General features: G+C 43.9%; 1 protein-coding gene across 1 annotated transcript in view; it reads left to right on the forward strand.

Moving 5' to 3' along the window:
- The window catches only part of FANCD2 (FA complementation group D2), a 177,697-nt gene that overhangs the window by 222 nt on the left and 154,789 nt on the right, over positions 1-22,686 (forward strand). Inside the window, 5 exon segments of the mRNA XM_026657769.2 lie at positions 10,775-10,864; positions 14,509-14,646; positions 16,327-16,394; positions 17,926-18,029; positions 20,469-20,532. Of these exon segments, the coding sequence (XP_026513554.1) occupies positions 10,798-10,864; positions 14,509-14,646; positions 16,327-16,394; positions 17,926-18,029; positions 20,469-20,532 (441 nt within the window). The 5' untranslated portion in view covers positions 10,775-10,797.

Here is a 22,686-nt window from a genome sequence, read left to right on the forward strand (position 1 = left end):
CTGGGATGGTGCCTCCCCATGTCTTTGTTGCAGCAGGATGTGGGGGGATGGTGCCTCCCATGTCTCTGTGGTAGTGGGGTGTATGTGGGGATGGTGCCCCCCACATCTTCATGGTAACAAGGTGTGTGTGGAGGAAGGTGCCCCCCACATTTCTGTGTTAGCAGGGTGTGTGTGGGGATGGTTCCCCCATCTCTGTGTTAGCGGGGTGTGTGGGGGGATGGTGTCCCCCGCATCTCTGTGGTAGCATGGTGTGTGCGGGGATGGTGTCTCCCCCCCGCCCCCCGCGAGTCTGTGGTAATGAGCTGTGTGCAGGAATGGTGCCCCCACGTCTCGGTGGTAATCGTGTGTGTGGGGATGGTGCCCCCCACATCTCCGTTGCAGCGGGGTGTGCGCGCGTACGATGCCCTCCTACGTCTCGTGCTGGAAATGGTGTGTGTGGGGGTATGGTGCCCCCCGTCTCTGTGGTATTGGGGTGTGTTAGTGTCTAGTGCCCCCGTCTCCATGGTAATGGGGTGTGTGGGGGTATGATGCCCCCACACGTCTCTATGGCAGTGGAGTGTATGAGGGGATGGTGCCCTCCTATGTCTCCGTGATAGCGGGGTGTGTGTGGGGATGGTGCCCTCCGTTTTCATGGTAGTGGGGTGTGTGTGTGGATGGTGACTCCTGTCTCCATGGTAATGGGGTGTGTGTGTGGGCGTGACCCCCCCGCATCTCCATGGTAACCCTGGGTACCGTGGTGGCCTCCACCCTTATAGTAAGAACCTGTTCATAGAATATCAGGGTTGGAAGGGACCTCAGGAGGTCATCTATTCCAACCCCTGTTGGAGATTAAATTTTGGCAGTCCTGCTTGTGTAGTGTCCAGGCTGCCTGTAGTGTGTTTTGAGGTTATGCACAGCTGTTCAAGAGCCTCCTGCCTTGATGGGAGGGGAAGGCTGCAGAGGAAGTTCTCTGGGTCTGGTGATCCCACTGTGCATACTGTGTGTCATCTTAACTCTGTCTTGGAGGCGTGTGTGTTATTGTGATACCATCTTCCATCATGTCATCATTTGTAATAAGTTTGCAACGTGCTACCCACAGGCAGCTCCTGAAATAGATTCTGTCCCTGTTGCATTTTTTCAGTTCATTACAGTGTATATTGTTAGTGACTTAGGCCCTCAGTACTGCTATTAGCTCTGTGTAGGACAATTAATTTGGGGCTCCAAATAGGCGCACAGCTCCATCTGTGTGGAGCTAGTGCTAGAATCAGAACCTATACAGTTCAAGTCTAAAAACAATGCATCTTAATTTGTCATGAGTAGGATTTCCCTGTCCTCTTTGGACACAAGTATGCCTATGAAGGGTCATTTATTATAGGTCTAATGTACAGATCATAGTGGACAAGCAATTGACTGTGAGCTCTTTGTGTGATGCTGTGGAAATCCTTGGATGTATAAATGGGGGTAGGAGCAGGGAGGTGATTTCACCTGTGTATACCACATTGGTTAGACTAATACTGGAATACTGAGTCCAGTTCTGGTCTCCACATTTTAAAAAGAATCTTGAAAAATTGGGGAGAGTGCAGGAAACGTACACAAAAGTTATTTAAGGGCTGGAGAAATTGCTTTCAATGAGAGATTTAAAGAGATCTGTTTATCTTATCAAAAAGAAGATTGAGAGGTGACTTGATTACAGTGTATAAGTAGCTTCACAGGAAGAAAATACTGGGTATTAAAGAGTTCTTTCATCTAATGGAGAAAGACATAACAAGAACCAATGCCTGGAAGCTGAAGCCAGACAAATTCAAATTAGAAATTAGGCCAAAATTTTTAACAGTGAGGGTGATTAACCATTTGAACAAACTACCAAAGGACATGGTTCTCTTGATGTCATCACATTGAGATTGGATGTCTTTCTGGAAGATATGATTTAGCCAAACACAAGTTATTGGGATCAGTACAATGGAAACTGGGTGAAATGTAATGGCCTGTGTGACTGGGATCCTGGGGCGGGCCACACTGAGATTGCTCAATCAGGGCAAACCCCAAAGAATGGGGCAGACGATCCCCAAAACTGGTGGTTATCCTAATACTTAGGATATGTCTACACTACAGCCGGATCGATGCTCTGGGGATTGATTTAGTGGGTCTAGTGAAGACCTGCCAAATCGACCGCAGATCGCACTCCCATCGACTCAGCGTGGTGTAGACACCACAGTAAGTCGACCTAAGCTACATCGACTCCAGCTGTTACCTGGGGTTCTTTCAACCCAAAGCTCTTGGTAACTTTTACTCTGTGCGAGGTGGCGTCACAAAATAAATCAGGGGAGACACGGCTGTCTGACTGATAGATGGCTGGCACAAACAGGACAACACAAGAGTGCTTTCACTTAAAGCTAAACTTTACTTAGTCTCAAGCACTTACACACGTCCGCAACAGGTTAGTAAAACACCCCCAACCTTTGATAATTACCAAAGCTGAGTGTGGCTCTTGAGTGACACAGTGGCCGGCTTCTGGTGGCCAAATCTTCCGTCTGCTGGTGGGGACCGCAAGATGTATCCAGAGGGAGAGTCCAAACGAGTCCAACTACCTCAAACTTTTCCCCTTATTTATACATTAGTAATAGAATGACATGTCCCTTAAAGAAAACTTGTTAAGTAAGCAGTTTCAATGGTCAAGCAAGAGGTTCCTCTGATTATTGATTAACCAGGTGTGGGTTTTTCCAGAGTTTGCAGCCTTGAGGCCCCAATAGACATTTCTGGGGCACATCCTGCTCTTCTAAAATGCATGTATCAGCAACTTCAACACAATTCTTATCAGGAAGGACGCGGGGTCAAGCTGCCCTTTCTGTGGCACCCAAAACCTCCTGCCTTGGTTAAGCTAAAGCCTGCTGACTAGGCTGCTTTTAGCAATAAGACACAGTGGTTTCAGGCACTTTACTGGTTTGCCAAAATCTCCCCGTACACAGCTACGTTATTCATGTAGCTGGAGTAGCGTAACTTAGGTCGACTTATTTGTCTATGCGGTAGCATAGACATAGCCTTAGATTCACCAAACCAGCAACAAAACAGCTTCTACATACCTTACTGGTTACCCAGAAGCCAAAAATACAGTTCCCTTAAAACAATCCAGCCTTGGGCTCCCACCCAGACAGCCAAGTCAAATATGATGAGGATTACTGAAAATCTTGTTCATCATATAAAAAGTTCTACCAATCCCAAAGGATTGGACATATTACTCACCAAGTCAATGAATATTTCAGATTTTACCCAAATACATGCTTACAGCCAATTCTTATTAACTAAACTAAATTTTATTAAAAAAGAAAAAAGAGAAAGTATTGATTAAAAGATCATTATACATACAGACTTGAATAAAATTCTTAGGTCAGTTTCATAGTAGAGATGGTGAGCTTTAGAGTTGCAAAGGGTTCTTTCCGAATTAGTTCCATATATCAGGGTGATTCAGACTGGAGCTGGAGACCTCAGTCTTACGACTCAAACTTCTCCTGTCGAAGCTTAAGCAGATCTGAGATAACAGGATCAGGGCCCTAGAGTTCTTTTCTAGATCTCTGGCAGGCTATTGACATCCTCTTGACAGCAGGTATTCCTTGGGTGAACAATAGATGATCATCGTGGCTTTGAAGTAAGATCTTCTATTTCCTAAGCACCACTGGTAATTAGCTACATGGATTAGCATACGGCAACTGCCCATCTTCCACCATTTACAGGTATCAGAGTAGCAGCCCTGTTAGTCTGTATCCGCATTTACAGGTAGTTTTACTACATACTTTAAAGAGAAATAAAGACAAGTATATTACTACATTTACAGTTCATCTAAATGTTAACATCTCCTTTTGATCTCTGAATTAACATAATACAGTGACAGACAGGAACCGTTTGGTTACATAGTCAACCTCTAACAATATGTATGGAAACACACACAAAAATACAGTCATTATCTATTATCTCTCTAAAGGTTGAATCTGGGTTAATTAGCCTGCTAGTGCCTAACCTCTGCTGGTTCAGTGTCACACCCTGTGTTATACAGGTCAGACTAAATGATCTAATGGTCTCTTCTGGCTTTAAGCTCTATGAATCTAGTGACAGCCCTAGGTTGCTTAAGTGTTTCCAGCCTACCTCCTCTTGTATTGTTGAAAATGCTTACCTTTTAGCCGGGGTCAAACTGGGGGAAAATAGGAGGTGGTACTCTACCAACTACCCCCACAGCCTAAGCTCCATCTGCTAACATCCTCAGGTAATATGGTGATGGGCACAGCCTCAGCACATAGAAAGAATAGAATAGAAGTGAATTTCACCTGTTGGAGATTAGATACTATATTAAAGGAGCCTTTCCTGGCGGCAATCTGCAGTGGATGGGGATGGTAAAAGCACTGACTGCCCCCTACCTAGGGGTGAATGGCTCCAGTAGAAGTCTGACGTTCCAAGCACTGAAGGTCTTAGGTTCAAGCTCTCAGTGCAGTGGAGGGCTCTGGTCTCTTGCTGGGTGCACTGAGGGTCTCTGGATTAAGTGCTGGAGGTCTCACATCCTCTGCTGTGGCAGGGTGGGGGGGAGTAGAGGGTAAGGTCTCTGGATCCAGGTGTGCTTGGGTGGACTCACTGCTCCTTGGGTGCTGTGTTGATCCTGTGCAGATGCTCCTTCTCTCTGTATGCCGGGAGCACAGTGGTACTCCAGAGCAGCAGTAGGCAGGCAACAGGAGCTCCTCAGACTTGCTCCTCCTGTTGTTTGCCTACAGCGAATGGTGTGTGGCATTGGCGGCTCCTGCTGATCCCTCAGTGACAACTCTGACTTCCCTTTGGTGGTTGTTAATTCTCCCTCTGCTGGCAAAGTAGCTGTCTGAACTGAGGTTTCTATTCCATAGTGTCAGGTAGTAGCACTTCTGAATTTTAGTGCCACTGTCTCTGACTGGTCTGTGGCGCAAGTAGAGTAGGGGCGCTATGGGACAAGAGCTGAGGAAGCGTTGTTCTAAGTCAGCCATAAAAATGTTGGCATACTGTAGGGCCATGCGGGTACATATAGCAGTGCCGCTGACTTGAAGGTATAAATCGTCCCTAAATCTGAAATAGTTGTGGGTGAGGACAAAGTCACAAAGCTCAGCCACCAGGTGTGCCGTGGCCTCATCAGGGATACTGTTCTTGACAGCTTGTAGTCCATCCTCATGTGGAATATTGGTGTAAAGAGCTTTTACATCCATGGTGGCCAGTATGGTGTTTTCAGGAAGATCACCAATGCATTGTAGTTTCCTCAGGAAGTCAGTGGTGTCTCGAAGATAGCTGGGAGTGCTGGTAGCATAGGGCCTGAGGAGAGAGTCCACATAGCCAGACAATCCTGCTGTCAGGGTGCCAATGCCAGAGATGATGGGGCATCCAGGATTCCCAGGTTTATGGATTTTGGGTAGCAGATAGAATACCCCTGGTCAGGGCTCTAGGGGTGTGTCTGTGTAGATTTGTTCCTGTGCTTCTTCAGGGAGTTTCTTGAGCAGATGGTGCATTTTCTTTTGGTACCCCTCAGTGGAATCAGAAGGTAATGGCCTGTAGAACGTGGTGTCAGAGAGTTGCCTAGCAGCCTCTCGTTCATACTCCGACCTATTCATGACTTCTACAGCACCTCCTTTGTCAGCCTTTTTGATTATAATGTCAGAGTTGTTTCTGAGGGTGTGGATGGCGTTGTGTTCTGCATGGCTGAGGTAATGGGGCAAGTGATGCTGCTTTTCCACAATTTCAGCCCGTGCATGTCGGCGGAAGCACTCTCTGTAGAAGTCCAATCTGTTGTTTTGACATGACCTGGATCCAAATCACGTCCCGGTGCCCGCGGATATGGTCCCCCTAGCAGATCCCAGGTGGAACCCTAATGATTGTCCAACGCCTCTACTGGGACGGGACCTGCTTTGTCGCTTAGGCGCCACCTAAGAATCCTTCTTCTTGTAGCGTTGGTAGGAAGGTTTCTGTGGGTTAGGCCTGAATAAAGACTGGGAGTGGCTGGGTCACAGGGTGGATAAAAATAATCTCACTTTTAACAGCAGTAGCTTCTTCTGCCGGTATAGAAAGAATATTTTCTTCCTTTGGACTAATTCATTTCAAATTGAGAAATCATTTGGGACCTGAAAAAGCAGGAAAGCTTGTTTTTCTTTTCCAGATTATGAACAAACAGGAAAATGAAGGTGAAGACGACTGAGTTAGCTGCAGAAGCCAATATTTTAAGTTTCTCATGTTGAACTGGCTGACATAGTTGATTTAATTTTTTTGTGTTTTTAATATTTCATTTATCTATTTTAGTTAAAAACAATTTTAAGAAAAACAAACCTGATTTTAAAAAACTTGAATGTTTAAATTCAAAAATTCATATGCTTGTTTCGTTAAAATATATGTTTGCTGTTGAGGAAAAAAAAATCCAGAATACATAATGTTGTTGTTTTAGTTAAATAAAATAATTTCAATGTCTGTCTGGTGATGTTCTCCTCCTAATACATCATGGCAAGAAAATCCTCCAAATATTAATGATTGAATTGGAGATAGTTCACCTCCCAATGACTTCATAAGTATCTGCTTCAATTATCTTTGGTAAATGAAATAACCAAACAATCATTCATTTTCTGATAAAGCTGTAAAACTAATCTGAAAAGTTTTCAAAATAAATCACTTTAAAAATGTATAGTGTGTACCTTCTACATCTATCTCTGAGTTGTGAAGAATATGTATTAAGGTTATAACAGCCAACGAGAATGCACTTTTATTCACAATAATGAGTTAAAAGTAGGGCTGTCAAGCGATTAAAAAAATTAATCTTTTGATTAATTGCATGATTAAACAATAATAGAATACTATTTATTTAAATATTTTCGGATGTTTTCTACATTTTCATATTACATATTGATTTCAAGTGCAACACAGAATACAAGTGTACAGTGCTCACTTTACATTTTTTTATTACAAATATTTCAACTGTAAAAAACAAAAGAAATAGTATATTTCAATTCACCTAATACAAGTACTGTAGTGCAATCTCTTCATAATGAAAGTTGAACTTACAAATGTAGAATTAAGTACAAAAAATAGCTGCATTCAAAAATAAAACAATGTAAAACTTTAGACCCTTCAAGTCCACTCAGTCATACTTCAGCCAATCGGTCAGACAAACCAGTTTGATTACAATTTGCAGGATATAATGCTGCCCATGTCTTATTTACAATGTCCCTTGAAAGTGAGAACAGGTGTTCGCATGGCACTGTTGTAGCCGGCATCGCAAGATATTTACCTGCCAGATGCGTTAAAGATTCATATGTTCCTTCATGCTTCAAACACCATTCCAGAATATATGCATCCATGCTAATGACGGGTTCTGCTTGATAACGATCCAAAGCAGAGCGGACCGACGCATGTTCATTTTCATCATCTGAGTCAGATGTCTCCAGCAGAAGGTTGATTTTCTTTTTTGGTGGTTCAGGTTCTGTAGTTTCTGCATTGGAGTGTTGCTCTTTTAAGACATCTGAAAGCATTCTCCAAACCTTGTCCCTTTCAGATTTTGGAAGGCACTTCAGATTCTTAAACCTTGGGTCGAGTGCTGTATCTATCCTTAGAAATCTCACATTGGTACCTTCTTTACGTTTTGTCAAATATGCTGTGAAAGTGTTCTTAAAACGAACATGTGCTGGGTCATCATCCGAGACTGCCATAACATGAAATATATGGCAGAATGTGGGTAAAACAGAACAGGAGACATACAATTCTCTCCCAATGAGTTCAGTCATAAATTTAATGAACGCATTATTTTTTTAACGAGCATCATCAACATGGAAGCATGTCCTTTGGAATGGTGGCCAAAGCACGAAGGGGCATATGAATGTTTAGCATATCTGGCACATAAATACATTGCAACGCCGGCTACAAAAGTTCCATTCAAATACCTGTTCTCACTTTCAGGTGACATTGTAAATAAGAAGCAGTCAGCAGTATCTTCAGTAAATGTAAACAAACTTGTTTGTCGTAGCAATTGGCTGAACAAGAAGTAGGACTGATTGGACTTGTAGGCTATAAAGTTTTACATTGTTTTGTTTTTGAGTGCAGTTATGTAACAAAAAAAAAATCTACATTTGTAAGTTACACTTTCATGATAAAGAGATTGCACTACAGCACTTGTATGAGGTGAATTGAAAAATACTATTTCCTTTGTTTATCATTTTTACAGTGCAAATATTTGTAATAAAAAATAATATAAAGTGAGCACTGTACACTTTGTATTCTGTGTTGTAATATAAATCAATATATTTGAAAATGTAGAAAAACATCCAAAAATATTTAATAAATTTCAATTGGTATTCTGTTGTTTAACAGTGCAATTAATTGCAATTAATTTTTTTTAATCACAGTTATTTTTTTTGAGTTAATCGTGTGAGTTAACTGCGATTAATCGACAGCCCTAGTTAAAAGTCCTTTTGGGTCCTACACCCACCCCTGATTTTACTTGCCATTTTAAAAAATGATTTTTCAATAACATTTTGCTATTTAAGAACAAACTCTTTTTCTCTCTCTCCTATTGCTGTGTGAAAAACTAACAGAAACAGCAAGGGGAAGTGACTGAGTAACTGATTGTAGTGCAGAGGGGTGGGGAAAATGAGAGACTAAAACCAGTGTGCTCTCAAATGTGCAAAGTAACCAAAGTGAAATAATAGAGAAAAATACTCCATAGATCCATAGATTTCAAGGACAGAAGGGAGCATTGTGAGCAACTAGTCCAGTGATTCTCAACCTTTCCAGACTACTGTACCCCTTTCAGGAGTCTGATTTCTCTTGTGTACCCACAAGTTTCACCTCACTTAAAAACTACTTGCTTACAAAATCAGACATAAAAATACAAAAGTGTCACAGAACACTATTACTGAAACGTTACGTACGTTCTCATTATTACCATATGATTATAAAATAAATCAAGTGGAATATAAATATTGTACTTACATTTCAGTGTATAGTATATAGCAGGGGTAGGCAACCTATGGCACGTGAGCTGATTTTCAATGGCATTCACACTGCCCGGCTTCTGGCCACCGGTCCAGGGGGCTCTGTATTTTAATTTAATTTTAAATGAAGCTTCTTAAACATTTTAAAAACCTTATTTACTTTACATACAACAATAGTTTAGTTATATATTATAGACTTATAGAAAGAGACCTTCTAAAAACGTCAAAATGTATTACTGGCACGCGAAACCTTAAATTAGAGTGAATAAATGAAGACTCGGCACACCACTTCTGAAAGGTTGCCGACCCCTGGTATATAGAATAGTATAAAAAAGTAATTGTCTGTATAAAATTTTAGTTTGTACTGACTTTGCTAGTGCTTTTTACGTAGCCTGTTGTAAAACTAGGCAAATATCGAGATGAGTTGATGTACCCCCTGGAAGACTTCTGTGTACCCCTGGGGTACATGTACCCATGTTTGAGAACCACTGATCTAGTCTGACCTGCATAACATAGGCCATAGAACTTCCCCAGAATAATTCCTACAGCATATTGTTTAGAAAAACACCCACATGTTCTCTTCTGATAGCTACTTCAATACCTAAAATTAGTGTATTTGGGACAATGATAGGTAAAATGCATTCAAAATAGGGATGTAAATAGCATTTAGAAAAAGTAACCGTTGAAACTAATAACATTGTATTGGTTAAATGCTTAACTGTTAAGGAGTTCACAACATAGGTGCTGGAACTAGGGTTGCTGCATCACCCCCACATTCTACGCCAGGCTCCGCTGTTGGCCCGGGGTCCTGGCTGCCGGCCCCAGCCTCAGCCCCCTTACTATTTACTGGTTTCAGAGTAGCAGCCGTGTTAGTCTGTATCCGCAAAAAGAACAGGAGTCCTTGTGGCACCTTAGAGACTAACAAATTTATTTGAGCATAAGCTTTCGTGGGCTACAGCCCACTTCTTGCATCCGAAGAAGTGGGCTGTAGCCCACCAAAGCTTATGCTCAAATGAATTTGTTAGTCTCTACGGTGCCACAAGTACTCCTGTTCTTTTTACTATTTACTGAATACATTACTGGTAAGACTGATGCTTATCGGTTAATCGGTTACCATTTTACATCCCTAATTCAAAAAGTATTTTTTTTTTAGCTATGTCCCTTTTTTATATACTTACCTTTACACAAAATAAAAAAAATTACATATAATAGAGAGAAATGCTAGACATGTGTCTGAAAGATATAGAAACAAAGTAAATCCCTCTCTCTTGGGTACTTACAATGTGCCCATAATCTTAGTAAGTGATGGCAGCTATATTATTTGAGAAATTTAATGTGATGATGTAATTTAAGATTGTATCATGATGGGGGTGCACACAAGGGAACAGAGTGATGGTTGCATGTTCAGCCTTGGCTTTGCGTTTCCTGACATTTAACTGTTTAACTGTGTACACTTGTAATGTCGGAGGTTTTTTTTGGATACTTCAGTTAACTCACCATTTAATTCAACTGGCAGCTGAAAGAAACGCAGAAACTCAGAGCCTGGTGTTCTGATAAACTGCATTTTAGAAAAAGTGACACACCATGCTATTTAAATGTAACTGGAACTCCTTGACCTCAGTCTGCATCGAAGAGGGGTTTGTGCAAAGAATAATGCTCGTTAACCAGATCTCTCTCGTTTCCTTTGAATGGGCAGTCTGCATTCCTGGAGCACTTTTCCTTCACTATATCCTCTCCTCTATTCACTTTAGATTTGTTTACAAATTTTAAAGTAAAACCTGATCTCTGCCTAATTGCTAATTGTTTTTTTAATATTATTCTAGGATACAACAAAGATTTTGTTGCCATGGTTTCAAAACGAAAGTTGCCCAAATCTGATGCTCATGGGGACAGTCTGATTGCAGAATTACCACGTATGTGTAGCAAACTCCTCTTATATGAATTGAAATTCCTTTGGTAGAGGGCAACAGCTCACAGGCAGGGTGCATACCAGTTTTCCAGTAAAGTTACGGGTTGTGCAGAATGGTCCCGCAGAATATAAAATGGTAACGTTTGATGAGCCACAGTATAATGTAAAATAACAAAACTAAGGGTGTTACCAGGTCTGAAAAATCTGATTGCCTCCTTTCCTCCATCTCTGCAATTATCTCTCTCTCTGGACTGAGGGGAGCAAGCCTCAATGCCATTAGAGGGAAGTAATAAGCCCCTCCTCCCCCCAAAATAAGCCCATTCTACTAAAATCACAGATTTTAAAAAACAGCCACCTCTCTACTGAATAGGGGAAGGAGAAAGCAACTTCATTTCCACTCTAGTAAATGTGCAAGGTGCTCAGATATCCCAGTATCAGAGGGGTAGCCGTGTTAGTCTGGATCTGTAAAAAGCAACAGAGAGTCCTGTTTCAGAGTAGCAGCCGTGTTAGTCTGTATCCGCAAACAGAACAGGAGTACTTGTGGCACCTTAGAGACTAACAAATTTATTAGAGCATAAGCTTTCGTGGGCTACAACCCACTTCTTCGGATGCATATAGAGTGAAACATATATTGAGGAGATATATATACACACATACAGAGAGCATGAACAGGTGGGAGTTGTCTTACCAACTCTGGGAGGCCAATTAAGTAAGAGAAAAAAAACTTTTGAAGTGATAATCAAGATAGCCAAGTACAGACAGTTTGATAAGAAGCAAGTGTGAGAATACTTACAAGGGGAGATAGATTCAATGTTTGTAATGGCTCAGCCATTCCCAATCCCTATTTAGCCCTGAGTTGATTGTGTCTAGTTTGCATATCAATTCCAGCTCAGCAGTCTCTCGTTGGAGTCTGTTTTTGAAGTTTTTCTGTTTTAAGATAGCCACCCGCAGGTCTGTCATAGAATGGCCAGACAGGTTAAAGTGTTCTCCCACTGGTTTTTGAGTATTATGATTCCTGATGTCAGATTTGTGTCCATTCATTCTTTTGCTCCCCTTGTAAGTATTCTCACACTTGCTTCTTATCAAACTGTCTGTACTTGGCTATCTTGATTATCACTTCAAAAGTTTTTTTTCTCTTACTTAATTGGCCTCCCAGAGTTGGTAAGACAACTCCCACCTGTTCATGCTCTCTGTATGTGTGTATATATATCTCCTCAATATATGTTTCACTCTATATGCATCCGAAGAAGTGGGTTGTAGCCCACGAAAGCTTATGCTCTAATAAATTTGTTAGTCTCTAAGGTGCCACAAGTACTCCTGTTCTTTTTTAGAGAGTCCTGTGGCACCTTTAAGACTAACAGATGTATTGGAGCATAAGCTTTCGTGGGTGAATGCCCACTTCGTCGGATGCATGCTTATGCTCCAATACATCTGTTAGTCTTAAAGGTGCCACAGGACTCTCTGTTGCTTTTTAGATATCCCAGTGATAGACATGGTAGAAGAACTGAGATAGAGAGTAAGCTCTTCAGAGCAGGGATGTGCCTCCTGTAGATGCCTGTAAATAAAAGACCTAGCATAATAACTAAAGGATTGCATGATTCATAGCTTGTATCAGCCAAGCTTGTTGCACAGCTTAGGGGCGCCTTGCTTTCTATTTTCCCCCCTGCCACACCCTCTGCAAGTTCCCTGTGTGACACCCTCCCATCCCCTTCTATTACACTGGAACTCTCTTCAACTCCCCTCTATCTTCCTCCTGCTAGGGGTTCTGTGTGCTGCTTGGTTCCCTCTCCTTCCATATCAGAGTTCCCCATTGTCCCCACATGCCAGTGGCTCGGTTCCCCCCCATTTTCACTCCCCTCCCCATGCCTCCTCTTTCCCCCCATTTTAGGGGCTATGTGTGCCTCTCCTTCCCCCAAACCAGGTTTCCCCAGTCTGCCTCCCCACCGGGGTTCTCTGTGCCCCCATTCCTCCCTCCCCCATTCTCCCCACCAAGGCAGGGGCTCTGTATATACTCCTAGTCCCCCTTCCCCCATACAAGGGTCCCCCAATCTCCCTCCCCCACCAGGAGTTCAGTGTGCCCCATTCCCCTCGCCCCGTTTCCACCTTCTCTCTCATGCCTGTGTGGCCCCCACTTCCCCTATTCCAGAGTCTCTCATTCTCCCTCCCCCATGCCACAGTCTCTGTGTGCACTCCTATTCCCACCTTCACCCATTACTCCCTAGTCTGTCTTCCCCACCATATCAGGATCCCCCATTCTCTCTCACACCAGGAGTTCTGTGTACTCTCCCTTTCCCCCTCCTCCCATTCAAGTGTTGCCCATGTCCATTCTCTGTGGCAGGAGTTCTGTGGCCCACCCCATTCCTCCTTCCCTCCATGGGCAGGGCCTCTGGGTGAATGCTTATTACCCCATTTTCCCCATTTCCCCCTTTTCCCTCATGTTAGGGGCTTTGGGTGTCCCTCTTCTCCCCTCCCTCTCCCAGCATCCCCCATTCTCACCCCATGCCAATGGATGTGTTCATGTCCCTTTCCATTCCCCCTTCCCCCAATTACTCTTCTTTCTGTCTGGGAGCCAAGGTGGGTGAGGTAATATCTTTTATTGGACAAACTTCTGTAGGTGAGAGAGACAAGCTTTCCAGCTTACACAAGTCATGCAGGGTGCCAACATGTTACACTCTATTGGGAGGATGGGCAGAGCTGAGATGGGGTATTGTTTTGCTGGAAGGCATTAATGAGTGCCATCAGCTTGTTGTTTGATAGCCTCAAGCACCTCTGCAATTGTTTATGTCTGTGCTAAAGAGCTAGCAGGTGCTTCATTTGTTCCCCATTCCCCCCAGTTTAATAAGCATTGATGAGTTAGAATTGATTGGATGTGTATTCAAAAGTGATTGCCTTATAGACAGGTTTCAGAGGGGTCACAGTGACTCCCTTGGGACTGTCACCTAATGTGCTGAAACTACCTCTGAGCCCGTCTTCCCTGCCAGCTTGGGACTTCAGAACCCTGTTTTGTTGAGCCAGACACGCAAGCCAGCTGCAACACATACCCAGGGTCTGAACCACACCCCCAAAGCTGCAGACTTAATTGAAAACAGCTTAGCAGGTCACCTCTCTCCAGTACCCAGACACCCAGCTCTCAATTGGATTCGAACCCCAAATAAATCCATTTTACTCTATATAAAGCTTATACAGGGTAAACGCATAAATTGTCCACTCTCTATAACACTGATAGAGAGAGATGCACAGCTGTTTGCCTCACAGACAGACAGAGAAATGCCATCAAGTTGAGTGCAAGGCCTTCCAAGCTCAGCCAATAATTTGTTAATGGTGATAGTGGCTTTAAAGAAAATCTTGGTATTAAACCAGATGCTTTAGGTCATGAACAGGCCACCAGCTGGGGCTAGTAAGAAATTTCCCCTTATGCTATGGTAATGCACACCTAGGTGTTTTATATCTTCCTCCTAAATGTCTGCTATTGATCACTGTCAGAGACAGCAGCAGAGTGGATAGACCACTTGTCTGACCCTCAAAGGTAATGCCTCTCTTCACAGAATATCTTGAGGTATGGCTAATTTTGAGTTAGTGAATTCTCTTAAGGAACCCCACTCCTTATTGCATCTGTTTAACCTACAATAATAAGCCTCGCTTTCTCAGAAACAAAGAAGTCTCGGATCTCTTGCAAGGAGAAGACCTCTGCTGAAGATGGAGTGGTGGAGAATAATAGCATCTTTGAACAGCTCATCAAAACAGCAGGAATTACTCTGAATGCTGGGGAGAGACAGAATGACATAGGTATGGATTTAGCACTCTGTGCTGTGTTTGTGGCTGTGGATGTATATATCTATCCAAAAAGCAAGATTAAAAGGAGTTTAGGGTGGCAGAATAAAGCACTCAACTCAGGAAGCGCCAAAGTTAAAGTCAACCTCGTGCGTGCTATTGAATTACATGATTCCTGTTGTATTCAATATGCAAGGTGGACAATGCGCAGTGAATGAGGCAGCTGTTAAACGTTTATTTTGATCTCCATTGTTCAGTGAGTAAATCCTTACTTGCCTTATTTGCTGCACACTGATCAACACATTACACACATGCTTCCACTCTTCTGAGGTATACATACATGGGCCATGCTGGGAGAATGCTGGAAGATTGTAAGTGTATAAATGGGGATGGAATGAGAGAAGGCTCTGGGAGTTGCTCTAATGTTTTCTCCTATTTCCTTATTAACCCATTACAGAAAATGGGTGAAGTAGGGATTTTATTTTTAAATATTACAGGGTTTAGCTGCAAAGGCAGGAGCACTAGAGTGAGAGAGCTTCAAATGGAAACTACCATTCCCCTTCCTCTCCCAGCTCAAGCACAGCTGTCAGCAGTTCTGAGGAAGTGGTTGCATTATTTTGAATCAGACACTTTGCTGTTTTTTGGACTTAGCAGTACCAAGCTTCATTGCCACATGGAGATCCCAAGTCAAGTTTCTCATTCAGTACTTTGTGTCTGGAGCATTGCAGGCTTAACATCCTCATGATGCATGTTTTAATATTCCCACAGTGGCTCCCTTTTACTGGCTACTGGATGAACTAAAGTGGTTCTGGCAGAGACTTGCTGCTTCACTTTAGAGTGGCTGGAACAGTAGAAATGAAGGGTGTGCTTGTGGGGACAGAGCAGTCTGATATTGCTGGAGGGCTGCTGTCGTATCTTGTTGGGCTAAATCAGGGGTCGGCAACCTTTCGGAAGTGGTGTGCCGAGTCTTCATTTACTCACTCTAATTTAAGGTTTCGCATGCCAGTAATACATTTTAACGTTTTTAGAAGGTCTCTTTCTATCTATAAGTCTATAATATATAATTAAACTATTGTTGTATGTAAAGTAAATAAGGTTTTTAAAATGTTTAAGAAGCTTCATTTAAAATTACATTAAAATGCAGAGCCCCCCAGACTGGTGGCCAGGACCCGGGCAGTGTGAGTGCCACTGAAAATCAGCTTGTGTGCCGCCTTCGGCACACGTGCCGCAGGTTGCCTACCCCTGGGCTAAATGGTCTTTCTTTAGTAGTATAGGAGTTAGGGATTTGAGCTGGAGAGGAAAGAGCTTAATCGTGCTGTATTCATTAGGACACAAGGAAAACCATGGGATCCCTTCCCTGCTGCTTGCTCCAGTTTGTGTTCTTGAATGGGCTGTCAGGGTCTCCATACGAGGAGTGAGCTATACAGCTGACTGTGCAAGACTGGGGAGGCGGCACATTGGTTATTCTTTAAATTTCATCAGATCTGCTTCAATTTTGCCATGATGGAGGGAATGTGAGTAACAGTATCTGTCAGGCTTTTGTTAACTGGGCACTCTAGATGAAGTGAACTTGTAAACTCCAGCGGGTAACTGCTTGTAATCTGCAAAGCAACTTGTATTTGTTGCTGAAATACTGTGAAGTTTGCATGACTAAAATGTATGACTAAAATTATTTACTCTTGATTTTCTCTGTAGCCGTTGATCAAGCAACCTTCCAGAAGAAACTCTGCCAGAACTTGAGGAAGCATCCTTTCTACCCACATGTATGTAGCTGACACCACAAATTTCATAAGAAGCCAGTGTTTAAAATCTGTGTGCTACTTGGCTGTGTGGCCGCTCCCTATGCTAATAGGCTATTAACATAGGCTAATTGCTGCTGCACACCCAAAATTGGCAGTGCAGAATGTGTCAGGTAAAAGGTATGCAAATATAGCCAATTCAAGTAGTGTCCTAATGGCCCCACCCTCTTCTGCCACCTTCTTGAGAATAAATAGGCACAATATTGCTGCTTGTCCTTGGGCCCATTCTTTCCAGATGCCTGTCTGTCCCCCTCTCACCAATCCCTCAAACTGTGCTCAACTCTCTCCCCTCTCCCCTTGGCTCCCATCACCCTTCCTGCTCTGGTTCCTCCTTTTTTGAGCTGTCATGTCTGACTCACCAGCCACTAATAGGCTGATTGGAGGCAATCTGCACTTGCACCTGTCAAACCTCATATGGCTTACATGCTGCTAAAGTGGCCTTGAACAATTCCGGGACAAAGCATTGCACATCTGTCTCCATGGCCATGACCCCTATTCTGCCCAACTTGGCCCCCTCCTCAGGCATGCACTGCCAGAAAATGTGACTTGGGAGAGAACTGAAATCCAAAGGATGCAAGAGACAAAGACACATGCAAAGGGGAGGAGGGCAAGCTTAACTTTTGAATGGAAAATTGTCAGTTCACTGTTCTGTAAGTAATTGGCCTGGTAGCTGCCAGCAATAGAATGGCTACGTTTAAATGTGTTCATATTGCCAGGTTTTTCTCTTCCTCTCCTCTCTTCCCTTGTCCCCACCTCAAACAGCCAGACCAAATATGAAACTCCTGAGGCTACTTGTTTCAATATCACAGCTATTTTTGGACATTGTTGTTTGCTGTATTGGACACCATGCTCCCAGCTGCACTGGGAGAAGTCACAGCTGGGACTCAGCCCTTTTCAAGCAGATGAGGGGAATTTGAACCTGTCACCCTAGAGTGAGTTTGTAGAGTAACCAGCATCTCATTTGCAGGCTGTTTAGATTAGAGTACAGTAGAACCTCAGTTTTACCAACACCAGTCTCACAAATGACCAGTTATATGATCCATTTTTCCAGATAGAAAAAAAATCATATAATGAAAGTGATGCTGAGGAAGAACAGGCAACATCTCTTCATATTCCGAGGCCTTTAGTGCTTTCAAAAGAGCTTTTCAGCAGCTTAAAGGACAAGCAGGAAGTGATGCGGTGCACCATACTGCACCAGACATACAGCAATTTTGAGATGTTCAGTTTTAACAACTTTTTGATTTTATGAACTCCTCAATTCCCAATTAGTTTTGTAATATAGGTTTTATGCTCTATCTCTAAGATGCCCATTGTGTTGCTTCCCCTCTAGTTTATCTCTGCCTGCAGCCTCCTGTCCATCTGGGTGTTCCTTGGCTATCTTAGCACAGAGCTCCTCTTCCCCCTCATCCTTTTCACAAATAGCCCATCCTAAAGGAAAGTGGGTGATCAGGGTTCCTACTCAGTCAGTGGGTGACTTTTCCCTTTTTCTCTGCAGGTTGTGCAGGAGTTTGTCAGTGGCTTGGAGACTCACATTAAGGACAGAGACCAGTTCAGGAACTGCCTTCTGCCTTGTGCTCCAGTGCGAGGCGAGGGTACGAGGTCAGAGAAAACGCATTTCTTTCTCCCTGCCCCTAGGAGTTACTCTGCTTGAACAATGCAAAATTGGTTGTGGGGAGATGGGTTTATTCTTTTAAACCAGCCGTACTTGCATAGATAGAATGGTTTATTCTGTTAAGCCAGCTGTACTTTCATAGATTCTTTAGCTATGCCTACATTACAAAGAAGGGGTTTGATTCCCCTACTCACATGTGCAGACTCATGCTAGCTCTCATCGAGCTATTGTGAGCATAAATAGTAGTGTAGCCTGGTAGCAAGGGTAGTGGCAGTGGAGGCACAGCTTAGCCATGCCAAGTATGTATCCACCAGTTCTAGACAGGTTTGTACTCAGCATGGCTAAGCCATGCCTCTGCTCCCATTGCCCCAGCTACCACTGCTGTACTGCTATTTATACTTCCACTAGCTTGATGAGAGCTAGCACAAGTACATGTGCACGAGCAGGGAATCACATCCCTAGCATTTAATATAGACAGCCAGAGATTCCAAGGCCAGAAGAGACCACTGTGATCATCTAGTCTGCCGTCCTTTATAACCCAGGCCAGAGACCTGCCCCAAAATAGCTCCTAGAGCAGATATTTTAGAAGAACATCCAACCTTGATTTAAAAATTGCCAGTGATGGAGAATCCACCATGACCCTTGGTAAATTGTTCTAATGGTTAATTATTAGCACTTCATTTCCAGTCTTAAATTGTCTAGCTTCAACTTCCAGCCATTGGATTTTGTTATACTTTTTCTCTGCTAGATTGAAGAGCCTGTTATCAAATATTTGTTCCCCATGTAGGTACTTATAGATCGAGATCACGTCACCCCTTAACCTTCTCTTTGTTAAACTAAATAGATTGAGCTCCTTGAGTCTACCACTATTAGGCACGTTTTCTAATCCTTTAATCGTTCTTATGGCTTTTTTCTGAATCTTTTCCAATTTATGAATTTATGCTCAATGACAGGATCTATCCCTCAGGCAAAGGAATGGCTAGACAGGGGAATGGCGCTTAAATAACAGTAAGTTAAAGGTGCGGAGTCATTGGGCATACTAGTTGTCTAGGTGGTGACCTGGGCCACAAGCAATTACTTTTGGAGTGGTACAGTACCTTTTCTTGGTCCTCCCTGATTATACTCCAGGAACCGTGGTAAGAGCAGATACTGGGGAGTTAGCAGTAGGGATAACACTGGGGACAGCAAGATTCAGAGTCTAACAGAAAATTAACAAGACTTGGTGGAGATCATCTGCTTAAATAATGTCTTCAGAAGATCTAGGAAAACCCCAAAGGCTCAGCTCTCCCGGCCAAGGCTCCTTCCAGAGCTTGAGCTGGAAATGAGCAAGGCTGATTTATAATTTAAATGAACTATTGTTTGTGCCTCTAAAATTTCCCCTGGCTATTCCCAAGAACAACTGGGCCTAGTTGAGAAACACTTCTTTACGGTACCACTATCTCGGGAATCCCTCTCAAGTTTCCAGCTTCCAGTGCAAGACAGGTTTTGGTCTCTCTGAGGCACCTTTCCAGTAAGTTCTTTTGACTCTTTCAGGCAAAGAGTTCCCTTTTGGAGCTTTGCAGTTGAGTTTTCAGCTGTTGCTATTGCTCCAACTCAGACTTTTCCCACAGCTCTGCTAGGACTGAAGAAATATGTAGCTTGTATCATCTTCCTCTCCCGAAGGTATCTAGTCAGTTTCTGAGTCCCCAGATTTGTTAGTAGAATTCAATTCACCTCTCTTCTCATTCTCTAGTTTGTCCACTTGTTCCCACACGGGCGTGCTAGTATGGTAGATCAGTGGAGGCTTTGGCAGAGTTGCTGGTGCCAGGGCATAGCATGGTACCTCCAACAAAGCCAGTTCTTCCCATACAGAGGGTGTCCTCAGTGCAAAGAGGACTCTCAGGGTACATCTACACTGTGATTAAAAAAAACCCACGGCACTGAGTCTCCGAGCCCGGGTCAGCTGATGCAGGTTCATGGGGCTCAGGCTGCAGGGCTAAAAATTGCAGTCTAGACACTTGACCTTGGCCTAGAGCCTGGACTCTGAGACCTTCCTCCCTCACAGGGTCTAAATAACAATAGTTAAAAATAGTTAAGATTGAAAGGGTGTTAAATCTGACTGCATCTAGTGCCTAACCACAAATTTTTATAAACCTGTTTGTCACACTTCTAAAAGGACCCTAAGCTTTAGAGGGTCTGGAAATGCAGTTATATTTGATATACAGCTAGTTCCCCACTGCCATATACAGCAAGATTCAGAGTTTGACAGAAAAACCACAAGCACCACCAGCACCCTGACCAGTTTCCCTCTTTGACTGAGGGGTTGTTTTTGATAGGAAAAGGATACTGCTGTCATTTTAAGTAGATGTTCTTTTTAATCTCTGCTGGACAAAAGCAACATGCTCACATCATGCATTTTCCTAACAATAACATTTTTTTTTGGGCAGAAATTTGGTTCATTCATACTGTGAAAGCCTTATTAAACTACTACTTGGAATTGAGACTTTACAGGTAAGGACACTTTAATATATTCTGCTTTTCAGTTGTGACTATGTATTTGGCAGTGCTGTAACGAGGACGAGGCGAGTGAGGCACTTGCCTCGGGCGCGCAAAGCTGAGGGGCGCAGAAAAAGACAAATGAAGTTTTTTAATTCTTATTATTTTATGAAAAATGATAATCACATGATATGCACATTGCGCCATGACAAATGTACAATGTAAATGGAAAATAAATAGAACACACCCGACAGTAATTATAAAGCATTGGTTCTCAAACGGGGGGTCGCGACCCGGTTATGTGGGGGGTCAAGAGCCCGACCCCTGCGCTGGGCTGTGAGGCCCGACCTTGACCCCAGTGTGCGGCTGCGAGGCCAGCCCCGACCCCTGCGCCGGGCTGCGAGCCCCGCCCCCGCCCCCCACAGTTCATGATGCACACCTTATATATATTAGTTGTTTTTGTACGTGGATCTTATGATTAAAATAAATGTTCTATTATCATTAGTATTCTTGTTATTTACGTATTTTTCTTTTTTTTTTTTTACAAAGTAACTACTATGAAATTATATGGAGGGGGGAGGCGCAATTTTATATTTTTGCCTCAGGCGCAAAAATAGCTAGTTACGGCTCTGGTATTTGGGGACATCTAATGCTTACGAAAGTAGAGGACTGATAGAGCTGGTCACACTGCAGACAAGTACTAATCTGCACAAATCTGCTGATGCTCCTCAGTCCAGACTAGCTCCCCTGGTTTTCCAGTCCTGAGCTTTACAACCCTGAGGTTTAAAGGGAAAGGTCAGAGAAGTGAGGGATGTGAATAGGGAAAAGAATCAGTGGAGGGTGCAGGAAGGCAAGAGAAGAGGATTGATAAGGACATCAAGGACTGCCCCAATGTGCGTATTCCAGGCTTCAGCCTTTACTCTCTAATCTTGAGACTTGCTGAACAATTGCTGCTCTAGCCATGGGCCCTGTCACTCCATGCTGGGGAAGTGGGGCTGGTGAGAATCCATCTGGGCGACTGCATGGTAGGAACTTACGGTGTTTTGTGGGGAGGTTCAGCTACCCCATTGGAGAAGCAGGAAAGATTTCTGTAAAAAAAATACTCTTCTCTCTATCAAGGTACTTCTATGGCCTCCATTGTCACAGTTTTGAAAGTCTCACAAGGGATTATCTTTGTGAGAGCTGTAAATGAGCTGCCCCTGACCAAAGCTTCTGGAACCCCTAGGAATATTATATGTACAATGCCCAAAAACAAGCCAGGTGCTTACAAATGTATCCTTCAATCTTTATTTAGTAATAACATGTACATTAAGAGCAAAGAATCCCATACCCATGTAACATCTGTTAAATCCCTTAATTACTTGGTTCTAGCAATATGTACTTAAGCTTCAGGAGAGTGCTCATGTTGTGCCACTGCCTTGGGGCAGTTTGCTCCCTCCTCCACAGCTGGCCAGCTGTGCTGGCTGGTATGGAAGGGGTGCAGGACCATGTCCCTGTCTCTTTTCTGCTCCCTCTACAGTAGCTAGTTCCCTGGAGGCCATAGGCGTGCGCAGCCCATTTCATTAGGGTGTGCACCCAGGGAGCCCCACCCTGCCCTAGCCCCACCCCCATCCTGCTCCCATCCACTCCCTCCTACTTCCCGTCCCCTGACTGCCCCCCTCAGAACCCCCAACCCCCCCTGCTCCTTGTCCCCTGACTACCCCCTCCTGGGACCCCTGCCCCTAACTGCCCCCTAGAACCCCTCCCCCTATCTAAGCCTCCCTGCTCCTTGTCCCCTGACTGCCCCCCTAGGACCCTACCCCCTACGTGTCCCCTGACTGCCCCGACCCTTATCCACACCCCTGCCCCCAGGACTGTCACGCCTATCCAACTGCTCCCCACCCCCTGACAGGCCCCCCCCAGAACTCGTGATCCATACAACCCTCTCTGCTCCCTGCCTCCCCTAGCCCCTCTCCAACCCCTGCCTCCTGACAGCCCCCCCAGAACTCCTGACTCATCCAGCCCCCCCCAGCTCCTTGTCCCCTGACCACCACCTCCAAAGACCCCCCCCAGTTGCCCCCCCAGGACCTTCCTTGCTCCCTGTCCCCTGACTGCCCTGACCCCTATCCACCCCCCGCCCCCTGACAGACCGTGGGACTCCCATGCCCCATCCAACCCCCCCTGCTCCCT

This window comes from Terrapene carolina, unplaced genomic scaffold (assembly GCF_002925995.2).
Source record: "Terrapene carolina triunguis isolate 2854851 unplaced genomic scaffold, T_m_triunguis-2.0 Scaffold310, whole genome shotgun sequence".
NCBI lineage: Eukaryota > Metazoa > Chordata > Testudines > Emydidae > Terrapene > Terrapene triunguis.